The sequence below is a fragment of the Psittacula echo genome, assembly GCF_963264785.1.
Source record: "Psittacula echo genome assembly, chromosome: 15".
Classification (NCBI taxonomy): Eukaryota; Metazoa; Chordata; class Aves; order Psittaciformes; family Psittacidae; genus Psittacula; species Psittacula echo.
The window spans coordinates 9,281,858-9,305,701 of NC_137751.1; the positions used below are offsets into that span (position 1 = coordinate 9,281,858).

Consider the following 23,844-nt stretch of genomic DNA (forward strand, 5'->3'; position numbering starts at 1 on the left):
CCAGTCTACAGAAGGCTCTTTCAACCTTTGCACATTTATTAATCAACGCAGCTCCAGCATCAATACACCACTTGCTTTCCCACTCAGTTAATCTCTTCTAGTACCGGGACACAGTTCCAAGTGGCCCAAGAATAAAACAACTACAAAGAGGTTAGAAATCCACTTCTACATACTATGCGCCAACAGCCAGAGCCCCCTGTCTCCACAGCAGACAACTTGTCCCCTACCTGTCTGAGGCCCTTCGGTATCTTCTTCCTTTTCCCAAGGTGCTGGCAGAGATTGCGATCATTTTCTCGGTCAGAGCTGTACTGGTGGTGGTGGAGTCTGTTCTTTTTCGGCAGATACGCCAGCCCATTGGTAAGTGCTTCCCGTTTCTTCTTGGCTAGAGGATTCTGTCTCTTCTCCACACGTTCCTGAGGTTTCAGAGCTACATCCTTCTGCAGGAAGAGAAGAAAAACACAACAGTTAAGATACAGCTCTGACTCAATCGACTTCTTTAAGCAGCAATTCCAGATGACCAGCAAAGCATTCTGGAAGCAATGCTACAGTCACCAGAAAAGGCAAAACCAATCTTAACTGATGTCCATTTAATCAAGAGATAGAGAAATGCAAAATAAAATCTGTAAGATGAACAGAGCACATGGAAGCAGCCACATAATCCTTTAGATTTCATACCATCAACCTCCTCATTCTCAAAATCATCTCATGTATCAAGTGAGCATGCATCTAGAACATGTACCCACGTTTATACTGTCTAAATTAACAATCGTCTTTGATTTAAACAGAGCTTGGCTTTTCACATTTTATTCTTTCTTGCATTTGACAAGCGCAGCTCTGACCTAAACCAAATAATAACCAATGAATCTCAACTCGCTGTGGTGGATGTTTCCCTCAAGCTAAATCTTGGCATGGGAGGGAAAGCACTGAAAAAAAAACCCCAGGCTTGTATTGGAAAACTTTGTTACTGACCCTTCCCTAAACCCCAGAATCAATGTCTGTCTATAAAAGACACTCAAGCCAAGTAACAAACATGAGTTCTGTTTCTTAGCTTACAGCCGTTTTCTTACTGATAACCTGCAACACCCAGAATTCATGGCTTTGGTTAAAATAAATGTTACTTAAAAATAAAATTTCCAGTTGTCCTGGTTTAGCAGTAGCAGTCATTTTTTTCTACTGGTGCAGTGCTGTGTTTTGACTTTCCACCTGGGAACAGAGCTGATAACACCGATGTTTAGACTGACCAAGGACTTTGAGAGTCTCATGCTCTGCCAGGGAGGAGGAGAAGCTGGGAAGAAGCAGGGACAGGACACGTGACCCAAACTAGCCAAAGAGGTATTCCATACCACAGCACATCATGCCCAGGATGTAGAATTGAGAGGGCCCGGAAGGGCTGGATCACTGCGGGGTGGGGGCGAGGTACCGGTTGGTGAGCGGTTGTATTCTCTTCCCTTGTTATTTCCTTTATCATTATTACTACTAGTGGTAGCAGCAGTGATTTGTGTTATACCTTAGTTACTAAACTGTTCTTATCTCAACCCGTGGGATTTGCATTCTTTTGATTCTCCTCCCTGTCCCTCCAGAAGCGGAGGGAAGAAAGGGGGGGGGGGGGTAGTGGACTGCGTGGTTCTGATTTACGGCCTGGGCTTAAACCACGACACCAGTAAAACAGAATTAAAGGCAGAGGAAGTGGAGGCTGGAGCATCATTGGGAAAAAAGAATCAGAAGCTATTGGAAAGTGGTAAGTTACAATTCATCGTATGCATTTAATACGTACAATCTCCCAAGTCATATCTACTCCAAGAACTCCGTGAGTACAGTATTTCCAGATAAGGGGTATATTACTTAAACAGTGTAATACTTCAGGCATACTCTATTAACATGCCTGGCACTTTGACCAGATGCTCTCCATGCCCCACCATAAAGCACTATGTGATCTTGTAAGCCTACATGCTGCTGTTCATTGTCACTTACTATTATAACCGACAGCAGGAAAGAAATTGGGCTATTGGTCCCTGTGTCACATAAAGATTCAGGTTCAGGAGAATATAATTCAAATTATGCTACCCTTTAATGCAAAAAACCCTATGCCTACAGGCAAAAATCAGTTTGGCTTTAATTAAAGAATGCTCCCTAAATGCCTATCTGAAACACAAGAGCTTCACAAAATTCATAACTAAAACCAATGAGAAGATTTAATTAAACTAAAGACAGGCAATGTTCAACTTTGATATTTGGTGAAAAGAATGATTTTACAACCATTAAAGAAGGGACGCTGGAACAGAAGCTGTAAGATAATTTTTCTACCTTTTCTTCACCTAAGACACCATGGGAAATATCCAAAGCTTTTCTTCATGTCAGGAAAGTTGGGAGCCTTATCCAAGCTCATGAAAAAATCTTTGGGGTCTTGAGCTATAAAGCAGATCAGCACTTTAAGAACATAGAATCCCAGACTAGTTTGGGTTGGAAGGGATCTTAAAGCTCATTCGGTTCCAATCCCCCTGCCATGGGCAGGGACACCTTCCACTACAGCAGCTTGCTCCAAACCCTGTCCCACCTGGCCTTCAACACTTGAACATGGTGTTCTCCTTCCTTTGGTTCCTCCAGCTACTGTAAAAGAAGTTAGCAGCAGCACAGCTCTTCTTAGTTCACTCTGAGATTTACCTGCAAAAAGCCTGAGAGACCCTACAGAGCAAGCCCAAAGAAATACAAAGCAATAAATCACTTTCCTGAGCACACCACCTCCCTCCTTTCCCAGGAAGGTTTTAGATTCAGCTACATGCCATGAATGCACAAAGGCTAATTCTCAGGTGTCAAACACTGCAGCAATGATTTCACCAATACTCACTGTCAATAGCTTCATAAAAACAGCAACTACAGCTACACACTGACCTCCCTGATGACAAACGCAGAGAGCCTGGCACAGCCATTCCTGCCCTCGGCCCTATCCTGCTACACTTTGTGCAACAAATTGGAAAACTGAGGTTGCAATTCCCACAGAGCAACTTCAACACAGGAAAAACGCACCAGGATTGCATCTTGCTCAATGCACTCTATTGAAACAATGAGATATTTTATTCATGGAGCAGATTTCTGCCTCAAGATAACCATCATCTGCAGCTAATGATAAACATCAATCTTTACTTCTTTTTTCAAATCATCATCAAAAACTCCAGTGCTTCAGGAGTAGTACATTGTACCAGCACAGGACTTCTGCTGAAACACAGAGCTCGTGTCTGTACATAGAAATGCCATTAAGAGGATTCACTGTAAATGTGAAAGGTTGAAGCAGGGAAGAAAGGGAAACTTTCTGGAATTAAGAAAGAAATCAAAATTCTCCTAATGACTCAATAGCTTTTGAGGGATTTTTTTCTCCCCTCCCAGCTATGAGTGATCTAAATGAAAGAGTGGCAGGCTTCCAGAAGCTTATAAAATGCCTAATGGTGCTAGCACTGCCATCAAGAAATTACTAGTTCCCATTAGCTTTAAAGAGAGTGTGAGATGGGTCACATTTTGCAGATCGCTCTGGGATAACCTCCTCCATAAGAATCCTGTTTTCTAGCCAACTGAATGTCTTCATGAATTGTCAGATACACCTAAAGAAAAGTTTAGCTTATGCCAGAATTGGGATGAAATACGGCAAAGCTGAGTGACACCAAACCCACAAAGCCACCTGCACACTGTGAATACCTTCCAGGACAGAAGGAACCATTTACAGAGATCTTCAAAAACAAGGTGTCCATTCTGCTCACGACCAAAGAGAGGAAAGGTTGCTACACACGTACATGGTGCACATTGTGAAAGTAGGCTTCAAATCCACTTCAGTGGGTGGGCTGCCTATGAAATGCAGATATAAAGGTTGGTGTTCAGACAACCATGTTCCTGCAGAACAGCTTTTCCCCAGCTGACACTACTGCAGGGAAAATTACAGAGTGCTGTGGGTCATAACCTTGTTACTGAATTGTATGCTAGAACCTCACATTGTTTCTAATAGATACATGATTTGGCTTTAAAATATTTATGTATATAGAAATCTATACTAAATTCTTCATCTGAAGGATACATTAAAAGTAGCTTGATTAGAGATGCCATGGGATGTCAGTCCTGTCATCCCATGTTAGGGATGTCTGAGGGTGCAGACTGCCCAGGGATGGTTCTGGATGCACCACAGGTACAGCAGAACACGCGGCTGCAGAGGACACGTATGGATCCAGCCCTCCTGGAAGCTGCTGGGTACGGTGGAGGCAGCGCTTGGCTGGGAACAGTGGCCCTGCATAAATCACTTCCCCACTTGCTGCCCTTTCTTCCTCATCCAATTTTTATCTTTCTGTTGTTTAGATAGGACAATAGCTCTACCGTGCCACGTGCTAGTACATTAGCCAGCACAATCTTAATTACAGACTTCAGGCATCATCATGATTAGAGTAATAAGCTGTAATTACTCTAAGGTGACAGGACTGCACAGACCTTATCTACACAGATAAGGAGATGTAGTAATATTTCATGTCGAGACGTATTTTTCAGCAGCTACCCATGGAGTCAATTCAAACTAAGTAGCAGACCCTGCGAAACGACACTTTCAGGCTTTAATGGAGGTTTTTCTCCTCTCCTGCCAGCATACAAGCCCACACATTATTAAATAAATCCTACAAACATATTAGGCATGGTTTAAAACCATCTTATTCAGATATATCTTTCATCAGTAGAGTGCTTTAAGTGTATCAAGAAGGTGACTTAAATGTATAAATACGTAATTACATGCAACTCAATACAAAATGCATTAATATTTATGAGCATACAGTATAATCTAAAAAAACCACTAAAAAAAATCCAATTGTTTTATTTCTATTGGGCACATTCATCAACCTGATCCCACCGTACGTGCCACAGCGAACAAGAGCCACCCGTGCTGAACAGACCCAGAGAGCAGGAGAGCTGCTGGAGCCCAATGAGGTGGCTCTGCAATCAGCTCCAATTCCTGTCAACAACTTCAATCCAAGCTCTTGGTGAAGGGAGGAGAAGCAGCCTCTGTGGGTACCACAGATAATCTCTTGAGGTGAAAGGCTTGAAGGACACACGGCGTTCCCATCGAGTGTTAAGCTTTCCGGGAGCTCTGCCTGGTTTATTTCAGGAGAGTTCATCTTCTTGCTATGTAAATGACAGCTCATTAATTATAAATCAGCTCCTCAGTGGCAGCTGAGCAGTGCTTCACACTGCTTTGTGGGGTACACACTTCACCCCTATGAATCGCACCCAAGAGTCAGTCCATCACTGCTGCCCTTCCCTCCAGCCATCTTCCCTCCAACAACAACTTGAAAGCTACATGTGAACAACAGGAACTCTGTTCCACTCCTTAGTACAGGGATTTTCTAATGAAAAGCAGCACTAAATGCACTGTGTGGCAAACACACTGCAGGCACTTAACTGGATGAAAAATTCAGGTGCTGCTCAGCCATTCCAAGCCTTGATCTTTCCAAATCATCCTTAAGGATTATCGCTGTGATTCTCATGTTGCAAGAACTTGCTTTCCGAATTCACACTGAATGTGACCCCAGTGAAGTGCAACTTTTCAAAGCTGATTATTCAATACAAAAGCAGGGCTAGGAAAACCAAGCAATAACTGCATCAGTCTACGACTATATCCCACTTATTTGCTCCTCAGGTTCTTGCTGAAGTCCACAATAGTTTTATATAAGAAATCACCAATTTATCCTTCTTTCCAACACTAAAATTAAGTATAAAGAAATATACCACTTTAAAAAAGCCCAAATTATTGAACAGCCACAAAATGCCATTGTAATGCTCCACTTAAAACACAACCAGGTAGAAAAGGAAGCCTGAATCTCCCAGTTTGCCCCAGTCCGCTATTCAGACATCCAAGTGTCAAACAGAACTGCAAGAAAGGTACTTCTGGAGTCTCTCATCTATTTCCAAGGTTCAAACAACTCACATTTGGTCAGGAACACCAGTGCAGAAGGAAGAAGCCAATTAAGGGAAAAATAAACCCCATTTTCACTAGCTCCAAAAGGTGATTTGAAATTCCTTCCAAGTTATGGACACAGCCAGGAGACAGACTCAGCACCTCAGCCCTGGCTGTCAGCTGCAGAAGTGCTTCATTTGCCAGGGACGTTACGTGAGGAGAAGCAAGAAGCAGCCAAAGGGTTTCCTATGAAAACACACAGACAAACACTGACAAACCCAACACCTCCATATTCGCTGAGGAAATCTGCTACAGAAGTTGAGCTTGCAGGAAATTAACCTGCCTGGAGAGCAGAGCTGAGAGAAACACTGCGCCTGTGTTAGCATCACGCAGTGGGTATCGTTAGCTGGGAATCCAGCGAGCAACGCACGCACAGAGCTGCACAAACTGACCCTCAGAATGAGGAAACGGTGCCAGTCCAAGGGCACCAAATTTGCCATCACATCCTGACAGGCTTCATCAACTCACACTGTGCTTTCTGTTACATTTAGGAAGGATTTTTATGCCCTAAGACTTCAGCACCCCTCTTGCATTTCACACTTCATCTTTTGAGGTCTGGCAGTAACAAGGTGTAAAGGTCTGAAAACAACACATTGAGTAGAGCCTTCGAATCTTTCAAAATCAGACAATAAACCGAGCTGTTTGTAACAGTCATTCATTTCCCTCCAGATAAGACAGTTAAAACACGCTGTGTGTTCTTCTGAATGCACAATTAGCTCCTCAAAAGCAGGTATCTAGGCGAGAAAAATCACACACAGTCCGAAAACACCACCAGGAAGAACAGAAAGCAGGCCTAAAGCTCAACACAAAAGAGAAAAGGAATCTCAAAGCATAGAAATTATGGTGTTTCAGGACACAAGGGACTGGTGAAGAGAGCTGTGGTGTCAAATACAGTGGGTGCTGTAGCCCGTCCTCTAATCCCAGTAATTGCTCCAAGCTGCAGAACCTCTGCAGAAAGGTTTAATCTTGGTTTGTTCGCTTTGTTTTCCTAAAACTACAACCCACCGCCTCCTGCACCTCTCTGGAATCTGGAAACAAAGTGGTTCAGCGTAGTGCAAAAAAGGTTGTGTGACAGAGTGAAGATGAAATGCCATACCAGGCTGCAGGATGCTCTGTGGTGATTACAGATGAAGCAAAACAACAGAAAAGCAAGTCGCTGTCTGCTTGAGATATGTTTTATAAAAGAGCTTCTGTAGCAAAGAGATTGCTTTGATTTTTCAACCCAAAATCATTTGTTAACAATATCATTGATAAACAGAAGGCTCCTTTTCAGGTGCTGCTGATTTAAATTACACACCAAAAACTACATTAAAGGAGCATTACTGAGGTTACGAGAAGTCGAGGACTTCAAAGTTATGAAAGGCCAGGATTAAGGCTGTAACCACCACCTGAATTCAGCCTTCTTGTGCATATGCATCATGATACAATCTTTAATTACGTGATTGCAGGTTCTTATTTCCCTGCACAGAACAGAAGCTATTCAGCTAATGAGCAGCCACTCAGGACTCCGTTTTCTCCTCTTTATCCAACACATGGACATGAAACTGGTTTTCTTCCACTCCATTCACACCCTCCTCTGAATGCACAATTATTACTTTCCTCAAGGGTTTTTCTATACAGCTTCTCTGCACTATCAGATGCTCAACAAATATCAAGGACATGTTTACAGCTGTTTAGCCCAATGAAGGTATTTCGCCAGTCCCATTTTATAGGCGCCAACAACAGTCCTGACCGCGTTCAGGTCAGAAACGTCTGCTTAATTTTAAGCACCCATTAGGAAGCACCTAAGATTTGATTTTTCAGAGAACTCAGCTCTGCAGAGCACTTTATCTAATGAAGCACAGCCTTCATTGATTTCAGCAGCTCCAGGGAGTGCTGCGCACTCTGCAAATCAGGCTTTAGTCAGCACCACATATTGCAAGGATACAGATAATGACCGTTTCTAAAATGCATAGTGTGATGGCCTCCCTCATGCCACATACTAAATACAAGATGGAGGCAGAGAAAAACTAGATCCTGATTACATTCAACTCATATAGAATCATGGAATGGGTTGGGCTGAAGGGACCTTAAAGCTCGTCCAGTTCCAACTCCCTGCCACAGGCAGGGACACCTTCCACTAGAGCAGGTTGCGCCAAGCCTGGCCTTGAACACTGCTAGGGATGGAACATTCACGACTTCCTTGGTCAGCTTGTGCCAGTGTCCAAAACAGACATCAAATTACATTGCTTTCTTAGCTTTAAGTACCGAATACGTCCCCTTTTATTTCATGTCCCAAAGTGGCAGTCCTTTATTTTTGCCCTACGTCTTGCAAATTTACCAGGAGACTCCTGCAATGAAATCATATTCCCCTCCAGTGCAGCCTTTGGCACAAAGCTGACTCTGGGCTCCTCTACTTTCAAGCTATGCCTGGTGTTCACTGAATAATTCAAGTGGCACTTCGGCTGGCAGGTCACAGACTGAGGCCAAGGAGTTAGTGGGACAATAAATCTTACATTTAAAGGGTACCCCCTTTACTGATAGGGGTAGACTAAATGGACTTACAGGGCTCTCATCCCTGTTATTTCTGCACTAGGGTTAAACAGATGACTTCAGCCTCCAAGCTCTCACACTGGCACCATTCATTAGCACAGCACTCAGCATTCATAAAAAATGTATGATGGTTTGTAAATCAAATCAGAAGCACCTCTGTATCATCATGTTGAAAGATGGTAAGCACCAGCACAGTCCTGTGCGTTCCAAAGGTCTCACAATGCTCACTAAAGTATCATGGTCACAGAAAGGAACTGAGCTGGAGCACCACAGAGAGGTCAGCTTTGCTGCAATGTTAGCATCAAGAGTAGACCAACAAATGTGCTATCAAGGAGGCAAGAGAAAGAAACCAGGAAACTGAACTATACAGGGATAGAACAGGGAGAGATGGAAACATCCACTCCATTTATTTCTGTATCACAAAGGAAGCCTTACAAGCATACAGGGAAACGGAAGGCATCCCTCTGCCCATGCAAGGAAGCAGGATAAACCCAGCTCTGGGGACAGACCACACAGAAATAAGGAAGGCAAAGGACAGAATGAGGACTGCTCATGGATTATGCCAAATGGTAAATGCTGCAACCTGCACATCTTTTAACCAAAAAAAAAAACCATCCACATAATAATGGGTTATAATTCCTGAGCTTTTCAAAATAAAAAAACCTATTTTGAGACAACTCTTTTTCCATCCCCTGGGTCAAGAAGTCAAACTACTTAACACACCAGCTTTTCTGTCTTCTAAGCTCCTACTGTCTCATATTCCTCTTGATTTCCTTTGTCCTTCTCTGGGAACTACTTAACTCTAGCACTGTTCCTGGCATGTGGCATACAACCTCACACAAAAGACTGATGAAGGCAGATTTTGAAATGAAAGAACGGTGATTAGAAAATAATGAGAAGGAGAAAGAGAGCTGGGATAGATGGGAGGGCTGCATCACTTCAGGCAAGGTTGGTAATATTCTTCATTAGGAAAAGGATCAGAACCTTTGTGCTATTGGAGGGGAGGGAAAAAAGGAGAAACAACAGTTCAACTTCCCATCTGCAAAGAAACCTCCTTCCAGCATTCAGACTGACAGATAGTAAAGAACAAAAGTGTAAGAAACAGAGCAATATGTAACCTTTCCATTTGCTGGCTTATTCTTCCCCTAGGAAACAGATACAGGGAAGATAAATTTGATGATCAGAAAACCAGAGGGATTACATTCTTGTAGTGCTGATCATTGGCAAATCCCCTTCTCTGCAGTTCAGAAGCACAGCTTAACATAACAGACAAGATTTATCATTGCCTTGTCCTTCGCACCACTTACAAAGTAGATACACGTTATTCCCATCTCAAGAGTCCTCATTCACATACACAGATGAAATAAATACCAGACCTGTTTTGTTGCTCCTTCACAAAGGTATAAGCCACTGTACCAACTGCAGAGAACCAGACTCACTGGATAACTGCCACATTTTCCATCTTTGTTTCTCCACTTCTGCTCATGCGTCACATCCTTGTAACAAAGCATTTGCTTCCACTTTAGGCCAGTGGATGCTCCAAAGTCTACACGGCATCACCCAAAAAACACTAGGTATACTCAGCAGTTCCTCAGAGGGGAAACGCCATCCTTCTGTTCCATCTTTAATTTCAAGAGTCTCCAGTTAAATGGGCACAGAAGACAGCATGAAGAAATATCAGGGAAAACCAGAGATAACTGCTTTCTTCAGTTTTATTACAGAGCACAGACCCTGTAAAGCTGCCTTATTCACCAGAGAAAAAGGAAATTTCCTTTATAGTTGTGCCACAGCTGAAAATCTGATGTCTTCTGCAAATACTGACCTTTTTTTAAGCTACTCTGTGGATAGATCTTTTAAAACTGAAATGTCATCTAATATTCAAGGCTATTTAGTGGCTGACAAACCAATTTCTGTAATCTTTCTTGTTTATAGCCACCTAAGAGCTACAAATTCAACTTGGTAGGGATGCACAGTCAGGGGATCCAGTTCCAAAACAGAACATCTCAAGTCAAGAGCTCTGCTAATGCCTCCAGCAAGCTTGCGAGGAGTTACAGAAGCTGTGAATCATACTGCTTGAGCAATACTTACATTCAAACCACACTTTATCCTATCTGGCTGTCTCGACTGAACTTGTAACCATTTCTTCTGTAGAAAGCATCCGAACTGCTGTGTCTCTGTAAAAACTTGCCTCGAGCAGAAAGCAGATGAAGCTGCAATGCATCTCGAGAGCACTACAGAGTATGTTGAAGAGAATGAGAACCATAAGCAGGAATGAGTCTGCACTTGGAAGGAAACCTTTCCTCTTCAAGATTTGCTTTCGAATCTGCTTGATGGTGCTGGTATCCAAGTTTCTCCTGTCTGACCTTATCACAATTTGTGCACTGCCAGGCATGGGATCAGAGCTGGCTGGACTGAGATGGGAAGTTATTAACGTGGGTACTCGGAGTCTATGTTGAAATTCCTGATCTTCTACTGCCTCTCTCTGACCTGCAGCAGTAAGCTAAGCCCTGAGCCACAAAGCAGGTATTTAGGGGCCTCAAACTATTTAATTCCCATTGACTTTTTTTCCAAAGGAAATAAATGGCTCAGTGAATTCAGCCCTTCAGCCCTTCCATGCAGCAGAGTCAGTCATTTTATCTCCCAAGACTCTGCGGCCCCAGAACTTCATCAGGCCAAGCACCACAGCCAGCATGTTCCTGGGGTCTGCCCACTGCAGGCACAAGCTCTCCCCTGTGAGGGTGCTGAGGCGCTGGCACAGGGTGCCCAGAGAAGCTGTGGCTGCCCCATCCCTGGCAGTGCTCAAGGCCAGGTTGGACACAGGGGCTTGGAGCACCCTGCTCTAGTGGAAGGTGTCCCTGCCCGTGGCAGGGGTTTGGAACTGGGTGAGCTTTAAGGTCCCTTCCAACACAAACCAGTTTGGGATTCTAGTCTGTGATAAAGTCATCCCTCTTTTTCAATTTTGTAACCTGTCCCCATTCCATTCCCTGGCCTATTTTCCATCTCACGTAACGAGGGTGGGTGCTCCTTGTAAAAGAAGTTCAGGACAGAAAATACAAACCAATACTCTGAAAAGACACTCAAACTCTGTAGTTTTATTATGAGGCAAAAAATGACCTCAAAAATCTGGACTAAACAAATGCCTGGAGTGAAATGTTGGAATAAATTGAAGGATATTATTATGGCTGGGAAAAGAGGGAAGGAGGTCGCTCAATAGGATGAAAGAGGGATTTGAGAAATAAGAAATGAAAGGAGATGTCAGCTTGAATCAGCCGTGCTGAAAACTGCTGCTGATTTTGACTGACACACTGAGGCTTTCCGACTGCAAATTCTTTCTCTAACAAGCTGCAAATTCACCTCTACACTTATACTTTGATCTTAATGCAAATGTTTTATAATGGACAGATGTAATGATGTTCAGGTGCTTACTGGTTCTCTCGGACTTGATACTAGAATCAATCTCCCCTTTTAGAAAGCTTGGGTTAATGGCAAAGTTTATTAAACTGCATGCAGTCATTCAGAAAAGATCAATAGAGACATGATTACAGAGCAACCAGAGGATTAAACATGAGATTTATCACAAAATTAAACTGAATTAAATGTTCTCTGATAGCACTTGAAATGCTGTCGATACTCTTAACTGATAATCTGTGCTTTCTGGGTTTACTTAACAGGCAGCAGGGATGCCTGACTCAAGAAAATGGTTATAATGTAAAAACATACGCTGCAAGGATTGCTGAAAGCATTAAACCTCACCTAGAAACCATTAGTTCTTCCTGTTACTAGAGTGAAAGCATTTTGTTTCTTTGCCCATTTCCTATTTAAGGCTGAGGAGGATGCAGTCCTCTCAGCCCACACTTCTGCAACCTGCTTCTCAGGACCATCACAGGATGCATAGGACTAAAAGATACTGTATAGGGTTTCAACAAAACACTTGATGGCTTCCTGGCATGTCAGTCTTTACCTCATTCAGAGTTATTTTTTCCTCCCTTCTTGCATTCTTGATGGCCTTACTAAAAGTTATTACACACCCTGAGAAATTTGCCAGCCTTCCCACTCCTCCTTTCCCTCAGGCTTAGCCCAGGTTCATACACTCGGACCTCTCCATATGCTGGGCACAGCACTGTGCAAACTTCTCTTCCAAAAGATAAAGCCATACATACCCAGGAGCACCAGCAACTCAGCACTTCCAGCCTAAGAAACAAAAGAAGAAGTCCAGAGAAAAAATCCAGGCCAATTTTCCAGAGAGAAATAGTATCTAAATTCAGACACTATTCTTCTGGGATAAGATCCATCCCTGCAACAGAGCTGGAATTTCCCAAGCCGTGCTGCATCCTGAGATCTGTTATCAGACACACACACTGATTTTACTGCCATCTGCACTGTAATAATGTAGTTGGTCTGTTCTGGAGGACCAAAAACTCAACTCACAGCAGGAGAGAAGAGGGAGGCAGGAATGGGAGGAGTAGGGGTACATGAGTACACGAGCAGTAACTAATCACAACCTCACAACTTGGGCAAATTTTGAAGGTCTTCATGCTCCTGTGGCTTTCCAAAATGGTCACAACATAGACCCTCAGCTGAAGAACTCCTTTAAGGATTAATGGTTGTGTTCAACAAGCAAGAGGCTGAGAGACTCCCGCTTTCAGAAGGCTTTTTTCCACCCTCTTTCTCAGAGAAAGGCTGTATCGTGCCATGCCCTCGACCAAAAGCTTAATAAACCTTGACAAAGCACCTCAAAGGAAACATGACCATCCAGCAGCAAATAAAGCACCCAAAACAAAAAACACCCAGAAATTCCTCATCGACTATCCTGAATTGATTTTTTTTACTGACTTAGAGGGGTTTAGCTGCCTTCTAAACAGGCTCAGCAATCCCTGCCATACTTTGCAAAATTCAATCCAGTAATCCAATCCCAGATGCATTACATTAAATCTTATTTCTCCGAGCTCTAGAAAAGAACAAGCAAAAGAAGTCTTTAGGAACACTAATTTGCCAATAAATACTGACTGAGCTAATTTTGCTTTCGCTGCCTTTTGGGGGGAGGAGGAATAAAAGGAAAGGAGCTGCTGTCCAAATACTGCATCCCCTCATTAATACTTCACTTGTGGATAGAAAAGGTATCATGCAGCACACACTGAAATTAGCCCAGCATGTGTTGCCCTAATAAATAAATCCTCAGAAACTAGATTAGAGTCATTCCCAATAGGTTTCCACTGCAGAAATCACTACCAGTTCCATCCAGAAAAGGAAAATCTCTGTGATATATAATAAATGGACCAAACCAGCTAAATGAATAGCAGGGCATGTTCTAGCAGCAACCAATGAAGCTACAGTCAATACACACAGTGGCTGTTAAACTTTCCATCAATACCATCACACAATTAAGCCACTGAACCCCTGAGCAGAGCAGTAAAGCGCTTGGTGTTATGTGAGCACTGAGACTGAGCGTGAGCAAGGGAAGCAAAGATTCACCATGGCACTCCAGCCATAGGAGAAAGCCCATGTTTATCCCTTTCTCTCCATGCTTTACAGGCTGCTCTGCAGATGACACAGCTGGCATTTGTCACACATGAGCGCTGGCAGTCACTGGGCTCCACAACTGATGCTAACCCAAAACGGCAGCTGTGTTGTCAGGAGGGCAAGGACCAGGTTAGCAGCTGCATGTGATGTTAAGCGGCCGGCTCAGACAACATCCTTCTGTTCTCTCCTTGCAGGACCCCAACATCCTTCTGTCTTGACGCTCTCTTGCAGGGCCCCAATCAATCTCCATCTGAGCAGGCTGCTGCCCCGGCTTCCTGGCTGTCCTTGCGGCTGCCTGGCCATAGATCTATGAACTTGCCTCTAAAGTCACACTAAAGGAGACACACTGCCTCTAAAAACCTGGTTGTATGACCTCTGGATGCTGACATATGGGAAAAGGGAAGCAAAGCCCACAAGAATGCAGTCGCATATCCCAGTGTAATCCTAAAAGCTAGGCTGAAGTCATAACAAGCAAACAGTGTCAAAACTTAAAAATGTGATTTACCAGGCAGTTGTTTCCCCACAACTGCTGTTCTCTCGGAAACAAAAGCCATTACTACAGACCTTACTGATGAGAATGTGCTGATACCAAAGTGTAGCAGTGACCGAGAGGCAGCTCATGTCTGCATGATGGGCAGGTCCACGCTACAGACAGCACTAAACCACAGCTGGGCAAGGTGCACAAAACCAGTCATCTCCAATGAGAGGCTCACTCCTGACAAACAGGCTTGTCCTGTCCCATCCCATAATTAAGAGGTGCTAGACTTGCTTTTTCCACCTCCTCTGGTCACTAGATGTGGAGATCCCAGGCAACAGGCAGATGGACTTGTGACATGGAGGCTGAAGGGGTTTCTGTGGCACCAGAAAAATCACTTCCCTCAAAAAGCTGTTGCGGTTGCTCTGTGTTTTATTAATTTAATGGTCAGGATAATAAATTTGTCAGTAATGACAAAGAAATTCCCTAGGAACTGCAGTGCTCAAGTGTCATTGAAACTACATCTATTTAGCAAATAGATGAATGTCTTTCACTGCAGACTGTGTGTGATTAAGCATCTGTCAGCGTCTCACGTAACGGCTGCTCCTGCTTCAGCAGTACAGGTAGCTCATGGCTTTCCTATATGGATGTAAAGATATCATGATGTGAAAAGGGATCAGCAACTGAAAACCCAGTTAATGAATGGACATATGAGTAGTGAGTCATTCCCTGAAGTCATTTACTCCTCCTGACTTGTCCAAGCTTAAGTTTTTATAACCGGATTTACTTAAGTTTTACAAATGAGGAAGAACAGATTTTGTTTTCTGGCTTACTGAAGTTCAGTTTGAGTTGGACTCAGACCTTCCTCATACAGTGTGTGAGCTTTCGTTGGAAGGATTATTCTTTCATTTGTGGAGTATAAGTTCTTACACACAGATGCTGAAACTATGATTAAAAATTGAGGCTAATAAGCCAGTCAACTGCTCTGTTCCTGTTACTTTCTGCCTACCTGAGCTGTACTTTGCCTGTGTATCCTGCTCAGCAGTCACTGAAACTAGAGGAAGCTTCCCAGCATATTTCTGTGGGGTCTGTTTCCCAATGCACACTGCATGACATTAAGAACAGGGAATACACTGGCTAGTACACAACTCTCTGCAAGCCTATTTTCATAGTTAAATTCATGGAAAGGTCCAGGGAAATGGGGCTTGATGACAGAGATTAGAGGGAGCTGTCCTACGGTAGAAAATGTCAAAGATAAAACTTGGTCCACTGGAGAGGGGAAAAAAAAATATAGCCAGGAAGGGCCTTTCAAAACAATAAACTGATACAAGGAGAAATCAGCAGAATCCTGTATGTACAGCTTATGGCTGCACCTCAAATGGTTTCAAAGCCTCTCCCCACAAGGCGAAATAAAGAGGAAGAAAGGAAACAGTGGTGCAGACACATCCAACCTGGAGCCACACAAATGCAGTTATTCTAATTTACACCAGCTGAGAATCTGCTCCAATTGAAGGAAGTCTTTCTGCAGAGAAGAAAATGAAGCATGAGATGCTCAACCTAAGGCCAAGCAAGTGTCAACAGAATATTAGCTGCTGAGGGTAACAATTACAGAGACTACCAGATATCAGGTGGCAGGGCACGAATCGATCACCTAAGGGACAACAGGCAATAACTTCTTCCTAACTGACTGCACAAAGTCCATATGCTGCTTCCAGCTTATTAGAAAGAGCTGTATGAGACAAGATTATCAGAAGTTCCTCCACTGTGGATCCTAAATGTTCAGACCAATATGTTTGAAAGTCTGGTTTGCTGAAAAGTATCCTAAAATCGGAAAGTTTGGGAGCAAAGCAGCACAGTGACGGAGGAAGGCACAGGGGAGGGCAGGCCCTCCTCAGCACATTCCCAGCTGAGCACAAATGCACACAGTACCATTTGAGAGGCAACTTTATGTGCTCTTAGTAGTAGAATAATGAACGTAATTACCTAACATCGTGGCTGTGAATGCTGCAAAACTGTAATTTATAGCACGCTGTAAAGTTCTAATGTGTTTTTATGTCCATAAGTTGCTTACCCATAATCTAATGCATTTGTACAGGAACACCCTTCTAAGTGGTTCTCAGCTAAGCAGCAAGAAGGAGTCCCCCTTGCCTGCATGCTTCTGCTTTGTGTCTTGATAAACCAACCTTTCACATTGGGAGGCTGAAGAGAAGCCGCTGCTAACGATACGGACAATTCTAAATCAGGTGGCAAGAACTTCTTTCCTTAGGTGTTGAAATAAGCTCCTGGCTGGCCAAAGCTGCAGTACTGCTTATGAAAGGCACCAGTCTCTTAAAGGATGGAAACAGCAGCATAGACGTCCCTGGTGAATGAAGGGACATAGACCCTTGGCCAGGTGGAGAGCCAGGACTTCACCCCTTTCCTCTTCCTCCTACATTTTGGGTTTCAGACCCCTCCTGTACCTTGGCCACAGTGACCATGAGCATCACCTCTACAGCCAGGACACCAAGCAATAATACAATCCATCTGCAGCATGACACCATTTCCGGGAGTATTCACACTGAACTACCCCAAACCAATTCCTTCACCTTCAGTTTTCAGCTGCTGTGCTCTGCTCTTTGCTGCCGGCAAGACACTATGGTCACTTGATACCTCCTCTGTTAGAGAGGAGAGATGTGGTCAGGACTCCTGAAGTACATGCTTATTGTTGCCACTAACTCATTTAGGCAAAGCATTTAACTTCTTTATGCCCTTGCCTAACCATCTGTAAAATGGGACTAATAATAAACCTCAGAGGGATTTAGTAAGGCTTAATTAAATGGTTTGTAAAGTGCTTTGAGATCCTCAGGAGAAATGTGCTGTGCAAGTGCAAATTATTATTATTGTTACAGTGCTTTCTACTTCCAACACAGTTAAATATTAATGACCCAGTCCTCCTAATGCCCAGTGATACGACTTTCCTGAATAGTAATTTTCTCAGCTAAAAAGACACAGGAACTAGCAGCAAAACATCACAGTTTTCTTTTCTGCTGGTTCATAGTCTGAAACAGCAGCCAAGAGCAAAATATTTCAGTATCAAACTAAGGATGCAGGTCCCAAATCTGTGTGTTCTACAGGCAGTCAGAGCAGAGCCGAAACAAAGTCAGTTACGATCACCAAATCACACACCATCCGTATTACACAGTACCAGAAACCCACTCAAGAAACATCAATATCATGGCTAATATGTAAGTGCTTTTTCCTAGTTAAAAATGCAGCACTTTGCAGAAATCATGGCATGAGTGACACAATTAACGTTCAAGCAAAAGCCTCATGTTGTCAGAAGAACATCAGTCTCCTGTTAGTAAGACTGCTGTGGCTTTGGGAGGCCAGGGGGAAGTACATCTTGGAGCTTAAATGAGATTTGTCTATTATGATCCAGTAAAAACGATCTGTAAATCACCTGCAGGCAAAAACCAAACAGCCTCAATTCCTCCCTTTTTGTCAGCCTCTTCCAGACCAACCTAAAAAGAAGAAAAATGAAAAGAAAAAATGGACTTACGGCTTCAGGTCATGGGAGTTGAGTGAATGTGACCTAGTTTGCAATGGATTGCTGCTTGCTTACCCTTTCAACCCACTGAGCTGCATGTCATAAACCACAGCCTCAGGTACAGCAAGCTCTTTCCCAAACAATGAACTTGAACACATCGGTGTGTTAAAACAGAACCCCAAATTACCACAGACAAGTATTTTCTTAGTATTCCCCAGTATTGTGTTAATATATATAAATCATACCTTAGAATCCAAATAAAACATTGAGGGGAAGAAAGAAAACAGCAAAGCCAAATGGGAAGGGGTTAAGGCTCCTCACACAGCCTTAGCTGGGCTCTGCTTTGGAACTGCACTATGGTGCCATTTTTAATTATATGGTGAACTATGATTTTTCTATTTGATCTTCAATAGTTATACATAGCCTACAACTAAGATATGCAAACTATTGATAATGAAGTGTAAACGTTGTTTTCCCATCCTTATGCACCATAAAGTGAGCCTATCTAAAGAAAAAACTGATTACACAAAGCACTCCTAATTTACTTACGGTATTACAGGTCCCAAATGTGATAAAAAAGGAAAGCATACACATTGATTCACCCCACTGAACAAAGGCAGATGCTCACGTCCTGCTCCTGCTGTAGTCAGTGGAGAGACAGGACCCATTCAGGTGGGACACCTCTAGGTGAAGGAGCTGAGGCTCGGGAGGTGGGCACCTCCTCTCCATCAGTTGTGAACAGAACCTACAGTGATCAGGGTCCCGAAACTTCAGTGAGATATGGAATCATAAAGCCCTCTGCCTAAGGGTCTGAAGCTGTTTCCAAGTTAATTCTCACATAGCCTGTGGAGCTGGCAACAACTACCCTTCAGCTCTGTGCTGATGGAGGTACAGGCATAAAGGAACTTCTCCATGACCCATATAGAGGCAGGGAGAGCACCAGGACTGAAACCCCGCATTCTGTTCTTCCTCCTTCTTCATCACGGAGGGAAAAACACTCTCACTTGCTTTGGGTTTTCACAGCTCCCTCATCCAATCCGGCTGTTTATTACCTGTTCACGCAGCGATGGCACACACAGTTCATCCAGTCTACCTGCAATTTCAGGCTTCATATATACAGAAACCCACTTTCAGAGTCTAAATATCCTTCAACACAGGATCAGCTAACCATCAATACTTACATAATGCTAAGCTTCCAAAAAATTCATCCCTGAGGAACTGTTTTCCCACCTTCATGCTAACAATCTCAAGGTGACCTATGCAAATCTTTGCTGCTTGCAAAGCCAGCCAGAAGAGTTGTTACCACAATGCAAGATCCATCAGGAGATGTCCACTGGCTCTAAAACAGATTGGCTGAGCAAGCACTGAACAAGAACCTGCCCTTATGGATCACCATTTAAAACACCAGCCTGAAAACACAAAGCAGGCAACTCCACATTGTCTGACACAAAAGTGTAGTCCCTTCTGAGCAAGAACTGAGTGTTCCTATGGGGTGACAGGAGCTGCTGTCAAAGAAATGATGCTTCTCAAGACCTGAAGTCAGTGGAGAGTCCCCCACTGTTTTAACTCCCTTAACTAGAGCACATTTCACACAGGCAAGCTGCTACGCCACAGCTTAGAGAAAGATTTGTGACAATTTTATATTCGTCGTAATTTTAAACCCATCAACTTCAACATGAGAATGTCTACATATTTCAATATTTGATTTATTTAGCATTCTCGTGTTCTTAAATTAGAGAGACATTTTATTGCTCTGGATGACACTTTTATAACAATGAAAATTCCATCTTTTACACAGAATTTCTGTGCCTAAAAAGCTGATTAGTGCTTGTGCCCACACTAGGAATGAAGGTGCAAAAATACAGGCAAGAGCTACACACACATGGTGGAAAGAGGAATATCCTTCTCCTATTACCCCACAATTAAAACCCACATCTGCGACCGAACACTGCAATCACTGAATCTGCACCTTTTTTCCTGAACAAGGATTAAAGAATCACTACTATACAGACCAGTTGCCAGTTATTATATTATTATACTCTATCTTTCCTTACTATGTAGAAGAGAGAGATGTGCTCTGGCAGCCTTGAGCTCCATCCCTGGTGCCTTCATCAGCTGATTATTTCCAGAATAGAGATGTTGGTACCCGTGAACAGCCTGACTGCAAGTAATGATGATGTACCTGTGTGCCTGCACCAGGCCACCTGCTCACAGCCTCTCACGAAGCTCTACAGATAGATAAAAAGCTTCCAATATTTTCTCCACATCAACTGCTAAGCCATCCATCAAGTTGTTTACATCACCCTGAGATATATGCACCTTTATCATTAGAAGAGCTGTCTACAGCAAGGGGATGAACACACCGGCATCATAAATCTCTCCTTTCAAAAAGGCTTCCTAGATTGCATTAGTTTTGTTAACAGGAAACCCATCACCAGCATCCCCAGCGCAGCCGATACAGGACACAGTGCAATAGGAAGAGGGTAGAAAAGCAACAGGTTTTTAAAACACAACCCAAATGTGAGGAGGTCTACCGTGACAGCATTTTGCTTGGCTGGGGACCTGTCGCTCCTCTTGAGGCCAGGCTGCATCCGCCAAGCTTTTGAACTACCTACAAACCTCCCTGCCCAGCCTGCACACAGCCAGAGCATAGCAATCTTGCAGCGTGTAAGCGTAAGCACAACATGCAAACAAAAATGGGCTCAGATTCTGAGAGCAAGTATCATGCAGAACAGCCAAGGAGCACTTGCCCTCACCCATCAGAGACTTTCCACCTTCAGCCAATACAGTCACTTGTCACCACCAATGCTACCTTAGAGATACCCACTTGCCCTTTCAGCACAGAGTGACACACATGACCAAGACCAAAGGTACATCCACTGAGAGGAGAAGACATCCATCTCTCATAAGGAGGAATGAACTACCACAGTTCCCACACACTAGTAATACCTCTTAAACCACAAAGCTAGCTGCACTGGACAATAGCCATGGCCGTAACTATTTATCCTTCTGAGTTAGAGACTAATGACTACACTGATTTGGCAGCTCTTCTTTTAAGCATTCTCTAAAGAAATGAAGTAGGAAATGGTAGAAAGGAACCTGGGAGAACATTATCAGCAGTGCCTCAGAAAGCTGTCCAAAAGTGAGAGGGGGAAGTTGGGGAGGACTAAAAAAAGCTCTCATCTGCATCAAGACTGAATTAATATCCCAAACCTGAAAAGAATCTACGCTGTCATCATGCTCAACGTGGGGAAAGAGAAGTCTCACATCAGTGAGCTAAGGGACTTCGACAAGTATCCAAAATGGACCTACTGTGTATTTGCTTTGAAATCAGCTAAAATAAACAAAGAAAACAAAAAAATTGCTGTTGTCAACTTCCTTCCTTTTCTTGAGACATCCATTCTCCCACACACTAATGATTTCTTTTTAAGCACAGCATTTAGACAAAATAAAGCACCTGAGAAAAACAGGACCTGCAACAATAACAAGAGATTTTACACAAAGTCTGGACCCTAATGTGGGCTACAACTAAACAAAAGCAGATGAGAACTGGGATGGGAGGTGGCAAAATGCATTATTAGGGAGGCACATGAATTCACAATGACAACCAGAACCCAGTCTGCTGTCTCCCTGTGGTAGCTCTTTGCTATGACCCATCCCCAGCTGTGACCATGGGAGCTGGAATTAGTCTCATTTTTACACGCAGGATTCTGGAACAAACGGATGCCAAACCTCACCCTCCACCACAGCAGAACTGAGCTGGGTTTGCCATGAGATGGGAATAGGTGCAGTCACTGGGCTTAGAAGGCTGAAATACAATAAATCGCTGTTAAAGCTCACTGAAAACACAAGCACAAGATCACTTTGTTTGCATTTTTAAATGCAACTACACATAAAACTACAGCATGTGTTTGCTATTTAGTAGGGTTTAGTAGGTAAGAGACAAGTTAAAAAGGGAGAAGTAACAGCTTTCACCAGAGCAAAGGGAAGAAAAGCCTCTCGGCCCACACGTCCTCTGCAAGGCTCGGGTGGCTAAAGCCTGTCTGGTTTTCCCACATGGCATAACAAGGGCTAAGGATCCTGAAAATGGGATGGGAAGAGGCCCCTGAATCCTGGAAGAATAGAGAAAGACATTCCCTCCACTTCTCTTTTCTTTTTCTTGTCAAAAGCAAGCCAAGCAGCAGAAAGAGTATCTCACTGGTATGTTACACCATACATTCAAAGCATCTTTGGTACTTCCCCGAGTCTTTTACTGGAGCATTGATAAGCAGAACGATAAGGACCAAGCAACACAAATGTCAACGAAAGGCAGCTCAGTGAAGAGGATAAGGCTTTCTGTACTAAACGTGTTGCCTTTTCTTCTCTTTATCAGGCACTGTTCTGTGCCAGCAGTTTGTTCCTCAACGCCTCTGGATGTTTGCCACACACAACACACACAAAAAGGAATACTTTCTCTATCGGTGGCAAATTAGAAGATCTTGATTGAAGCTCTCTGCAGCCTGTATGGAATCCAGTTGGAAGAATGGACATGCCAGTGTTGGGGAAACAAGTTTTAGTCAGCTGGAATGAGGTACTTGCCTCCGATAACCTCATCTGGGAAATCCAAGCCCAAACTTAGTTTTGCATTTGCAGGAAAATGTGAAGAACTCAGTTTCAGGCCAGTTTCTCAAACTGTTAACAACCACGTTTTTTATCAAGTCCCTGTGTCTAACAGCTCTGAGCTGTCAGCTGCAGTTATAAATTACCTCTCTTTAATCTAACAGGGCTATGATATTTTTGTGGCATTGACATTTTCCTTTCAAGCATATCAGTTCCTCCTTCGCTGCAAATGACAGTTGCTCATTTTATCTGCCCTTTAAGTGTTTAAAAAGATTCCAACTGGATTTGAAGAATAAAAAAACCCCACAACCCAAACTCCACAGTCTGGATTTATGTGTTTTTCCGATGCCTTTTCCATGCTGGAACCAATCAGATAAGCTCCTTAGTTCCCTCCACTGAGGGATTATTGAGTTCTTATTTACGTTTCTCCTTGTTTAGCCTCCCAAGCACCAATATACTTGTACCAATGTCTCAGCTTCAACTCCCATTAAGGAAAGAAAAAGCTTGCAAATGTGATCAGCCTTGGAGATTTTCCAGGGCGAGAAAGCTCCTAAGCCTTCGACTCTGCTCTAAAAACATTTAGTCTGGCTCTGCCAGCGCAGTGCTCTCCTCCCAGCTCTGCTCCACACAGGCTCAGTAGAGCCTGAAGATCACTCACTGCATTTCACACTCACTTGCTGACATCCGACAGATAGGAGGAAAACAAGGAAAACCAGCCCTGAGCAAAGAAGCCAAAGATAAGTTAAAGATCGATAATGTCTGTAAGCTCCATCTTCCAAGACAGACACAAGTTTTGTACAAGGTGTCCCTCCTGATCTACACATACTGAGCTCTTCTTTCACCTCCCAAGGCAGACAAAACCACACACTTTCAACTAATGGTCAGCTTCAAATGAACACACTGTGGGTTCCTTCCCTGTGAGGGTGCTGAGGCGCTGGCACAGGGTGCCCAGAGGAGCTGTGGCTGCCCCATCCCTGGCAGTGTTCAAGGCCAGGTTGGACACAGGGGCTTGGAGCAAGCTGCTCCAGTGGAAGGTGTCCCTGCCCATGGCAGAGATTGGAACTGGATGAGCTTTAAGGTCCCTCCCAACACAAAACACTTCTGGATTCTATGAAAGATTCCAGCTCTTATATTTAAGGTCAACCTTAATATACTTGTCTATTTTAACTGGTGCAGAACCATTCTCAAAACCACTGCATCCCAACCAGCTCACAG

General features: G+C 43.4%; 1 protein-coding gene across 2 annotated transcripts in view; it reads right to left on the reverse strand.

Annotated features, from left to right (window-relative positions):
* Positions 1 to 23,844, reverse strand: part of AUTS2 (activator of transcription and developmental regulator AUTS2) — a gene marked incomplete at both ends in the record, with an annotated part of 731,868 nt that overhangs the window by 533,725 nt on the left and 174,299 nt on the right. For both annotated transcript variants that reach the window (XM_080629908.1, XM_080629907.1), the window contains one exon: positions 228 to 437. In XM_080629908.1, coding sequence (XP_080486034.1) covers positions 228 to 437 — 210 coding nt within the window. The remainder of the gene's footprint in view (positions 1 to 227; positions 438 to 23,844) is intronic.